This window comes from Danio rerio, chromosome 2 (assembly GCF_052040795.2).
Source record: "Danio rerio strain M-AB ecotype USA chromosome 2, GRCz13ab, whole genome shotgun sequence".
NCBI lineage: Eukaryota > Metazoa > Chordata > Actinopteri > Cypriniformes > Danionidae > Danio > Danio rerio.
The window spans coordinates 61,301,274-61,313,918 of NC_141022.1; the positions used below are offsets into that span (position 1 = coordinate 61,301,274).

A 12,645-nucleotide genomic window follows, 5' to 3' on the forward strand; every position below is an offset into this window, starting at 1 on the left:
GAAAGGTGAACTAATTATCATGGCTCCTATCGGCTCAGACTGTGTACATTGGTTAAGATTAAATGTGACTGCCAGTGTAACGTGAACGAACCACTGACATTAGAAGACATGAAGAGGTGAGCTGAGCAAAGACAAAAATACCTTCATAGACAAAAGAGCAGGTCAACCTTAAAGTATTATTCTCTCCTTCTTATTGTATTCTATTTATGACTTATTTGTCATGTGATCAACCTTTTGGGCTAGTTGTAGATGTGTTTGGAAGCAATTTGTAACATTTTAATAACATTTTGGCAAATTGAACCAAATGAACGACATGACTCGAAAAACGATTCGTTCATCTTGATGAAGGAGACTCAAAGATCTGAGTCAGTAAAATGATCCGAACTTCCCATCACTACTATATTGTCCATAGTGTATGAGTGTGAATGTGTGTTTGTGGATGTTTCCCAGAGATGGGTTGTGGCTGGAAGGGCATCCACTGCGTAAAAATGTGCTGGATAAGTTGGCGGTTCATTCCGCTGTGGTGACCCCGGATTAATAAAGGGACTAAGCCGACAAGAAAATGAATGAATGAATATATATGAGCAATGTCACACTCGTAGCAGTGCAATATGTCAGTATATCAGCACTGGTGGAAGGCATGCATATGCTCTTAGTGTCCCACCAGTGATGACATACAGGCATATTTCACTGCTACGAGTGTGAAATTGCGTTTATACAACAGTTTGATGGCATAATCTTGTTTATAAAAAAAATCAAACATTGAGAGTCTAGAAAACCCCTTTTTAAGAGGACCTACTTTTTTTCTGCAATTCATTCACATCTGCAGCTGACGTCAGAACAGCAGAAGCCCTTACTAATTCTAATGCTAGTGTCTGAATGATTCTCTAGCGTAATTTCTAAAGTGATGAAAAAACAGCTGATTTTGCTCACACTTTAAGATTATAAGGCTGAACGGTGTGAAATGCCATCAGTCTCTACAGAGATTTCCCAGCGTTTCTCTGTTGCAATCGGGAGAGCACTATGGCATAAATACAGCACAACAGCATACAAAAGAGAGAGATCAACTTAGAGTGTCACTTACCTGTTTTATAATGATTTGTTCAGCTGTAGTTTTTGTAGAAATTAAAAATTGAAATTGTGTAAGTTTGAAATTATGCTAGTTTTAAGGACTTATTCAGATTCAGACATCCCAAATGACGTGACAGGTAACATGCTGCCTTCCCCGCCCACCTCCAAACACTTCTTCAGTCAGGCACACTAGCTCACAAAATGGCTAGTAACGTTAGTGTAATCCTCCTATAGACCCTTTTTCTTGGCAGCTATATAGAGGGCGCCATAGCGACAAGTGTCTTCAGGTAGAATGTTTAGAACTTCCGTTTTTCCGTCAGGCAATTCCTACAGATTCGAACAGGGCAAATCAAATCACAGAGGTGATCGGTACATTTATAGCTGTGGATATGAGAGATCTTCATCGGTAGTGGAAATGTCATGTTAGATAGAGCCCCATTACATTATTCCTTCATAAGTCCATTTCAGTCGGATAATTCCTGCTTTTGGAAAAAGGTGGACACTCATCTTTCTGAAAATAAAAAAATACTTAATAATAGATTGAAACTGAGCTCCATATACAAACTAAATTGTTCTTTTCTTTTTATTTGTTTAACTACTACAATATTACATTTATTTTCTATAGGAAGCTTTTTTGGTTTTGAGTATAAAGAAGGATTTGTTTTACTTGCTGCTAGGCAGAAACGCCAGAAGTATAGCTCTATCACTGTTAAAGTAAAAAAGAAAAAAAAATTATAACATTTAAACATTTATGTTATGTTAGTTTAATACATAAAAAAAATTAAAATCATAGAAATCCTCTGGCTTTTTTCTTTTTTTGCTGTATCGAAAACACTGAACCTAATATACATATATATATATATATATATATATATATATATATATATATATATATATATATATATATGTATATATATATATATATATATATATATATATATATATATATATATATATATATATATATATATATATATATATATATATATGTATATATATGTATAATCATGCATTTTTGTATGGAGCAAATGTGAAAAGGGGTTTTCAGGCGTTAAAATAAATAAGTAACACAGTTTAAAATGTTTTCCTGTACATTAAAATAAATAAATTATTGGCTATTATACACAAAAAAAATATCTGTAAGTGAGCAGTTTTCTGTATTTTGTCATACTTTGTGATTCATGTTTTTTTTTTCCAGGTTATTTCTGCTTTTGAGTCGCATTATGGGATCTTGATCTTTCTTCCAACAACTTTTAACCTTGAAAAGTGTGAAAAAGTGACTTTTATTGACATGTGTAATAGTGTGCAGTGCTGTTTTGTCTGGGTTGGTGTTGTGTATTACGCTACAAACACCTTGTAATAAGCTGCAGCACATTTTCTGATATTTTAAAGACTTATTTCTCCAGATATTATTTATTATATGGTTTCAAACTACAAAAATGTCAATAAAAGTCACTTGGTTAAACTGTAGAGTTGAATTTTCAACATTAATTGTGGACGGAGCAGGGATCAACATCCCATAATGCAATTCACAACCGCAAATAAACACTTGTGAATCCCTAAATACAGAAGCTGTTTATTAACAGATCTTTTTACAGTGTACATTTGTATTATTATATTCAAAAGACAGCTACTAAAATGTCAACAAAGTGTAACAATAGATTCTCCCTGGCATATTTACAACAAGTATCATTTGGTGACATATTAAAAAACTCTATTTATGATCACAGTTTCACTCCCAAATACTCATTAATCTTCATCTGACATACTATATGTTTATGTGTTTCAGAATAATTTTCCAGCCAGCAGTCCTGAGCGGCTCCAGGATCTGAAATCCACTGTGGATCTTCTGACCAGCATCACTTTCTTCAGGATGAAGGTTTGTTCTTTGTTTCAATCTGAAATGATTCGTTTGATTTTAAATGATTCATTTGATTCATTTGTGCTCTGGGTATTGTTGTTTCTTTGACTTATGTTTAAAAACACTCTTCAGCAAAGATGAAAAGTTGAATATTTATAAAAGCTTAGCTCTGGATTTTTTAGCTTGTTTACTGTACACATTGTCACACAGCATCTTTTAGATGTTGTTTTGTTTTTTGTTGTAAGTCAGAAAATACAAAAAGTCATCTCGCAATAGAAAGTCAATAGCGAGGGTTAGATTGCCCGTCCCCCCCAATAGCTTATTGCTTTATTGAATATACAAGTTCAGAGTAAGAACATGTTTTAACCAAATTACAAGATGTAACACTTTCCTATAAAATCTCATTAGTAAATGTTAGTTAATGCAATAAAATCAACATTGAGAAAAAGGCAGATTTATTACAGTAACTACAGAAAAACTGCAGAATTATTTTAGGAGTTATCTCTATTTAATGACAAGATTATGACTTGTGATGAGATTACGCAGGGTCTAGCACTAAGGATGTTTTTCTCCTGGCCCAGTGCCAGTGATTCAGATTTTTACTTGCCCTGCCAGAAAAAAAAAAGTTAATAGCTATTTCATGGCTATTTCTTAGCCACATATTTTAAATAATGTGTCAAAAGGCAAACATAATTATATACATACAGTTTTTATTCAGCACAACTTTTCTTTTTTGCAATTGACTATTTAAAAAAATTAAATATTTATTACATATTTATATATATATGAAATAAAAATGTGTGCTTTATTTTGACACCCACAGACATCATCACCAAATATAAATCAGAGGTCAGACTTTCTCATAGCCTCATTTCAGTTGTCAAGTTTTCTAAAAATCGATCTGATAAATTAATCAATCTATATATATATACATAAACATTGCTATAGAATTATGCATTATAGGCTTAAATTATAAGTCTGTAACATAACATACCATACCATAACATAACAAAACATAACATAACATAACATAACATAACATAACATAACATAACATAACAAAACATAACATAACATAACATACCATAACATAACATAACATAACATAACAACATAACATAACATGCCATAACATGCCATAACATAACATAACATAACATAACATACCATAACATAACATAACAACATAACATAACATAACATAACAACATAACATAACATAACATACCATAACATAACATAACATACCATAACATAACATAACAACATAACATAACATAACATAACAACATAACATAACATACCATAACATAACATAACATAACATAACATAACATGCCATAACATAACATAACAACATAACATAACATAACATAACAACATAACATAACATAACATACCATAACATAACATAACATAACATAACATGCCATACCATACCATACCATAACAAAACATAACATAACATGCCATAACATAACATAACATACCATAACATTCATAACATAACATAACATAACATGACATGACATAACATAACATAACATAACATACCATACCATACCATAACATAACAACATAACATAACATAACAAAACATAACATAACATAACATACCATACCATAACATAACAACATAACATAACATAACATAACAAAACATAACATGCCATAACATAACATAACATACCATAACATAACATAACATAACAACATAACATAACATGCCATAACATGCCATAACATAACATAACAAAACATAACATGCCATAACATAACATAACATAACATGCCATAACATGCCATAACATAACATAACATAACATAACAAAACATAACATAACATACCATAACATAACATAACATAACATAACATAACATAACATAACATAACATAACAACATAACATAACATAACATAACATGCCATAACATGCCATAACATAACATAACATAACATAACAAAACATAACATGCCATAACATACCAAACCATAACATAACATGCCATAACATGCCATAACTTAACATAACATAACAAAACATAACATAACATAACAAAACAAAACAAAACATAACAACATAACATAACATAACAAAACATAACATAACATAACATAACAAAACAAAACAAAACAAAACAAAACAAAACAAAACAAAACATAACAATATAACATAACATAACAAAACATAACATAACATAACATACCAAACCATAACATAACATGCCATAACATAACATAACATTACATAACATAACATGCCATAACATAACATAACATAACATAACAAAACAAAACAAAACAAAACAAAACATAACAACATAACATAACATAACATAACATAACATAACATTACATAACATAACATAACATTACATAACATAACATAACATAACATAACATACCATAACATACCAAACCATAACATAACATGCCATAACATAACATCACATAACATAACAAAACATAACATAACATACCATAACATAACATAACATAACATAACATAACATACCATAACATAACAAAACAAAACAAAACAAAACAAAACAAAACAAAACATAACAACATAACATAACATGCCATAACATACCATAACATACCATAACAAAACATAACATAACATACCATAACATAACATAACATAACATGCCATAACATACCATAACATACCATAACAAAACATAACATAACATACCATAACATAACATAACATAACATGCCATAACATACCATAACATACCATGCCATAACATACCATAACATAACATAACATAACATAACATAACATAACAACATAACATAACAACATAACATAACAAAACATAACATAACATAACATAACATAACAACATAACATAACATAACAAAACATAACATAACATAACATAACATAACATAACATACCATAACATAACATAACATAACATAACAACATAACATAACATAACAACATAACATAACATAACATAACATAACAAAACATAACATAACATAACATAACATACCATACCATAACATACCATAACATAACAACATAACATAACATAACATAACATAACAACATAACATAACATAACATGCCATAACATGCCATAACATAACATGCCATAACATAACATAACATAACATGCCATAACATAACATAACATAACATAACAAAACATAACATAACATAACATAACATACCATAACATAACATAACATAACAACATAACATAACATAACATGCCATAACATGCCATAACATAACATAACATAACATAACATAACATGCCATAACATGCCATAACATAACATAACACAACATAACATAACATACCATAACATAACATAACATAACATAACAACATAACATAACATAACAACATAACATAACATAACATAACATACCATAACATAACATAACATAACATAACAAAACATAACATAACATAACAACATAACATAGCATGCCATACCATACCATACCATAACAAAACATAACATAACATGCCATAACATAACATAACATGCCATAACATGCCATAACATAACATGCCATAACATAACATAACATAACATGCCATAACATAACATAACATAACATAACAAAACATAACATAACATAACATAACATACCATAACATAACATAACAACATAACATAACATAACATGCCATAACATGCCATAACATAACATAACATAACATAACATGCCATAACATGCCATAACATAACATAACACAACATAACATAACATACCATAACATAACATAACATAACATAACAACATAACATAACAACATAACATAACATAACATAACATACCATAACATAACATAACATAACATAACATAACATAACATAACAAAACATAACATAACATAACATAACATAACAACATAACATAGCATGCCATACCATACCATACCATAACAAAACATAACATAACATGCCATAACATAACATAACATACCATAACATTCATAACATAACATAACATAACATAACATAACATGACATGACATAACATAACATAACATACCATACCATACCATAACATAACATAACATAACAACATAACATAACATAACATAACATAACATAACAAAACATAACATAACATAACATACCATACCATACCATAACATAACAACATAACATAACATAACATAACAAAACATAACATGCCATAACATAACATACCATAACATAACATAACATAACATAACATAACATAACATAACATAACAACATAACATAACATAACATAACATAACATGCCATAACATGCCATAACATAACATAACAAAACATAACATGCCATAACATAACATAACATAACATGCCATAACATGCCATAACATAACATAACATAACAAAACATAACATAACATAACATAACATAACATAACATAACATAACATAACATAACAACATAACATAACATAACATAACATAACATAACATGCCATAACATGCCATAACATAACATAACATAACAAAACATAACATGCCATAACATAACATAACATAACATAACATAACATAACATAACATGCCATAACATGCCATAACTTAACATAACATAACATAACAAAACATAACATAACATAACAAAACAAAACAAAACAAAACAAAACAAAACAAAACAAAACAAAACATAACAACATAACATAACATAACATAACATAACATAACATACCATAACATAACATAACATAACATAACAAAACATAACATAACATAACATAACATAACAACATAACATAACATAACATGCCATATCATACCATAACAAAACATAACATAACATGCCATAACATAACATAACATACCATAACATTCATAACATAACATAACATAACATGACATGACATGACATGACATAATACATAACAGATGAAGCGAGGGTGCAGTCAGATCATAAAGCAGATCAGTGTTTTTCTTTCTTTGAAGGTGTCGGTGCAGAAATTAACAAATCAACAGGCCAAATACAACATAATATAAGCCTAAAATATGGAAAAATAATCAGATGGTAAATCAGTCAATTTTCCTAACGGATAAACAGCTCTCGGTAATATTTCAGCATGCTTTCACTTTAGTATTTAACAGGAAACGCACATTTATAGGTAGGAATGGCATCCCGCCCTACTCATAAATTCACTCTTCATGTAGCCATATGGCTATTACACAACCATAATACACTGTGATATAGCCTGGTTCGTCAGTTTGTTGGATTGTTTTGATTTCTCACAACAATTGATCCACTCCAGAGTTCATTTCAGTTTTGCCAAGACCACCTCATTCAGGCGATCTGAGACCGCGCTAACTGGGCAAACAAGACAGGTTCTGAAACAAGCGTCTAGGTGTGGAAGTCTGTATTTGCACGCAATTGACGGCTGCTTCTCACTCAGGGCTGCTGTTTATGCTAATGAGGGGGAGATGGGCACTAATGGGCGGGGCTTTTTGTTGGCATGTACAAAAGGGAGAATGTCAATCAAAGTGTTTGTGCAGACTGATTTCATCAAGTTTGATTATAAGAAATAGAAATAATTCATGTTTCCCATTCGAGGCTGGATATATTCACACACTGTTCCCACGTAATTGTGTTTAAACCACTTATAAAAGTGATTTGTGCAAAATAGGGGCTTTTTTACATTCTCTAATCTTATTCCTGAGAATAACAAGCGCTGGTCTGTGTGTGTCTTCAGGTTCAGGAGCTGCAGAGTCCTCCGAGAGCGAGTCAGGTTGTGAAAGACTGTGTTAAAGCCTGTCTGAACTCCACATATGAGTACATCTTTAATAACTGCCACGAGCTCTACAGCCGAGAGTATCAGAATGACCCTGTGAGTACATTTCATAGTGTGTGTGTTTGTGTGTGTGTGTGTGTGTGTGTGTGTGTGTGTGTGTGTGTGTGTGTGTGTGTGTGTGTGTGTGTGTGTGTGTGTGTGCATGCGTTACATTTTTCTGCGATACATATTGCATAATTGAGTTTATTTTCACCAGATGAAATGAATGTCTTTCTTTGGAAAGTTTTTGTCATTTTAGATTGACTGGGATGATTTTGTTGGGCAGAGAATCTGCATGAAATATAATAAACCAATCAAACTCATTAATAAATGCATTGGAGTAAATGTACAAATGACCCAACAACCCCCCCAGCCCCCCCAAAAAAAACTTCCCAGAAGAACTCCCAAAATGACCTCCAACTACTTAATCTGTTAATTCAGAGCAGTTTAATTGTATTTAAGTCTAATTACAAATACGGGGAGGAAATTAACTTCAATGATTGAATACAGATGTATAAGATTTCAAATCTATGATAAAAGCATTCGATCACTTTCATAACTGCTCATTTAAGACAAAATTATTTGTGTTTAAAATAAAACATGCACGGACATGTTTACACAATATTCACTGTGTTTGTGGATTTCAAATCACACCCAAATTTAAAAATATCCACTTTCGCTCCTCTTCAAATCACGTGTACAGACTCTGACCTGGGAACAGTTTTTCTATCACTAAGGAGTGCACCTGTGAGTCAGCATCCTTACATGAATTGACTGAATCAGAGGCTGCATAGGAAGGGCAACATATGGCTTGAATGGAAATAAAGTGAAAGCGGCTGTTTTAATTTCAACATACATTTAAGCCAAAGTAAGGCGAAAGCTTTAAAGTTTCTGGACACCCTGGAGAACTTTTTTTTTATATTAACAGATTTGTGTGTGTTGAGCATCAGTTAAGACAATGTTAGCACCTGTCAGCTTTAATTGTGGGGAAAACTGGATAATTTTGAGCTTTTGTCAACTAATTTCAGCTTCCGGGTTTAAAATGATTTGTGGGGCGGGATCAAATTTGGGGACGGAGCACAGAACTGCAAGTGCAATAATGACGCGTCGGTTTCTCATTATTATTCATAGCGGAGTTTTCTTATCCTATGAGAAGAGCCGGCTGCTTAATTATTCATGAGAGCATGTGCTTTCCGAAGGCAAGGCAGACCTGCTAGCAAGCTGTGAGACACGGACCCACAGCCACGGCACACATTATTTAGCCGTTCATGAAGGCTCAAATGTGTTTGTTTCCATGATCCACGGGGTTTGTTGCATGTTTTTTTCCCGCGATCGTGTCAGGGCCGATACAGCAAAGCTGTGTGTGTGCTGCAAGCATTTTTGTCAGGAGAGCATACGAGAGTTGAAGAATGGCGGACGCTGTCTTTTATCAGGAGTTTGTTCACATTTAGACACATCGCCATGCTGCTGTGTTTGCCTAAATCCTCTAGATTACCAGCAGGGCTAATGGTTAAAATAGACAGGTCAGGAGACGGCACTGAGTCTGCATTCAGACCTCTGATTCTCTGAGGGAGAAGTCCTCATTTATAGTGGTTATAAGAACACGGTTATCTGTATAATGATATAAATTGTGGTTATCTGCATATGAAATTACGAATAACAAATGTAGCAGGGCATTAAATTACTGTTTATTTCTTTGCATTTTAACTTTGTAATAAACTCATGCGTCTCCTCACGGTTTGCGTCTCATTTTGTGAGCCGACTGACAACAGTTGTTTGCTCCTCCCCTTCTCCCCTGCTGGCCACGCCCACTCCTGCCCTATACTCGCGGAGCTGCACGCCCATTAATCATGCATCTTTTAAAAAAATTCTGAAGTAGACCGAAAGTAGGGGGTGTCATGACCCTTTAATGGCCATGCATAAAAATGGGAGTTTCGGATCGAACACGCGCTGATTTTCACAGAGGCAAAACAAACACACAGACGCAGAGGAGACAGACAGTGACTATTAACATGGACATCAGTATTCAAATTATTTGCCAAATTATTAATTTGTGGACTCTAACTGCAGTTTGGTACTTTCATTTTTATTCAGGAACATTTCCTGCATGGCCCTCGTGACAAACGAGATATTGGATGCGAGGAACTGCTGGAAGAGTGTAGTTTTAATGGAATGATTGATACCGCATGGCAAATGGGAGAAAAAAACCTTCCGCATTTCTCGGTAACTTAGAAACACTCGGTAGGTAACATTAGAAAGCCGTGTGTGTATGGACTATCCTGTCACGACGACAATCGTTTAAAGTGTTTACATGTTTACACTCGGAGAGCCGAATTTACAGCAGCTCTTTCAGCTCATAATATGTATTAATGTTAACGTACTGTAAACTGAGTAAATCATTTTGACTAATGTCTGTCTTTAAACACTGAAAGAGTACTCCTGACGATACCACCTAACTTTGCCTCTGAGTAAACAAAGAGCACTGATCACACACACACTTACCAAATCTGTAGAGACAGAACAATCAACACCAACTGGAGCGATCGCATCTTTATTAAAAGGAGACGAGCGGCGAATCTTTATTTCACCATTTCCAGATGAGAAAAGCTCTCGGGTAAAAAGATGTTCCGTACAAACCTATTTCTGTTGCGTGTTAGCAGACCACTGTATTTCACACGCTGCACTCTCATAGCAGAAAATGAAAACAAAACCTTCGTTGCAGCACATTTATAAACGCAACACTGACAACCCGTGTCTCTGAGCAATTCTTGTTCTTTCTCTTGTTTTGGCAACACAACGTGTCGTCTTCGAAGCTATCATGCAGATTAATGAAGCTGCACCTCATACACAATAGAGCACGCTGATTGGTTTGGTTCGGCGTGACGCAGCTTAAAAAAATTGTAACTGGAAGAGGGAAGTTGCTCTTAACAACGCAAAAACAACACATTTACATTTTTCAGTGTAATATATGTGTGCTAATAGTGTTTATAGCAGTGTGGGACACATATATGACTGTCAACAGCTCAAAACATGTGCTCTGGGGTTTCGTGACTCTTTAAATATCTTGAACAGCCCTTGCAAATATATCACATTTGAGATCAGCTCTTTAATGCTACTTTCACTTTTCATAGAAAGATCAAGAATACAGGAGAAATATGGGAAAATACTTAAATGGGATGACAGCAGGATAGAATGGTAAAATACGGAATAGTCCCAGCAAAACTGGTAGTGTTGACAGGTATGCAAATCTGGTCTGTTTCTCTGTCCAGTCAAAGACGGTTCCACCTGAAGAACAGGGTCCGAGCATCAAGAACCTGGACTTCTGGTCCAAACTCATCACCCTCATCGTCTCCATCATAGAAGAGGACAAGAACTCCTACACACCCTGTCTGAACCAGTGAGTGTCTAATGCAGAATATCCCCTTCAGAAATCCTAGGACTGAACAATCATATTCAAGTAAAAGTTCCAATGCTTGCCAAAACAATTTGGGCTCTATTTTGGCGGTCTATACGCAGAGTGCAAAGTGCAGGGCGCAAACGCATTCAGGGCGTGTCAGAATACACTTTTGCTGATTTAAAGAAGGGAAAATCTGCTTTGCGCCATGCCGCATGGTCTAAAAGGGTTGAGTTTATTTTCTTAATGAGTTATGGGTGTGTTTTGAGAATAAACCAATCAGAGTCTGATCTTCCTTTCCTTGAAGAGCCAGTTGTGTCGCGCCATAAGCGCATTTGCTATTTACATGACGTAAAGTAAGTGTAAGTGTAAGTGTAAAAACTGAGCATTTCACTAGCAAGAAAACAGTTAAACAGAGCATCTACAGCGCAAGAATGAGAGATAAATCATCTACTTTCACTTTCGCTCTTGTGAATAGGGAAACCTTGTACGCACAAACATCAATTAACCTATAAATAATTAATTTAGTTTGTTAAGCGCAAATA

General features: G+C 33.3%; 1 protein-coding gene across 2 annotated transcripts in view; it reads left to right on the forward strand.

Moving 5' to 3' along the window:
- LOC100534673 (protein unc-13 homolog A) overlaps nt 1–12,645 on the forward strand; it is a 185,727-nt gene that overhangs the window by 106,430 nt on the left and 66,652 nt on the right. For both annotated transcript variants that reach the window (XM_087241636.1, XM_087241635.1), the window contains exons 23-25: nt 2,861–2,950; nt 8,629–8,763; nt 11,976–12,103. In XM_087241636.1, the coding sequence (XP_087097762.1) occupies nt 2,861–2,950; nt 8,629–8,763; nt 11,976–12,103 (353 nt within the window). The remainder of the gene's footprint in view (nt 1–2,860; nt 2,951–8,628; nt 8,764–11,975; nt 12,104–12,645) is intronic.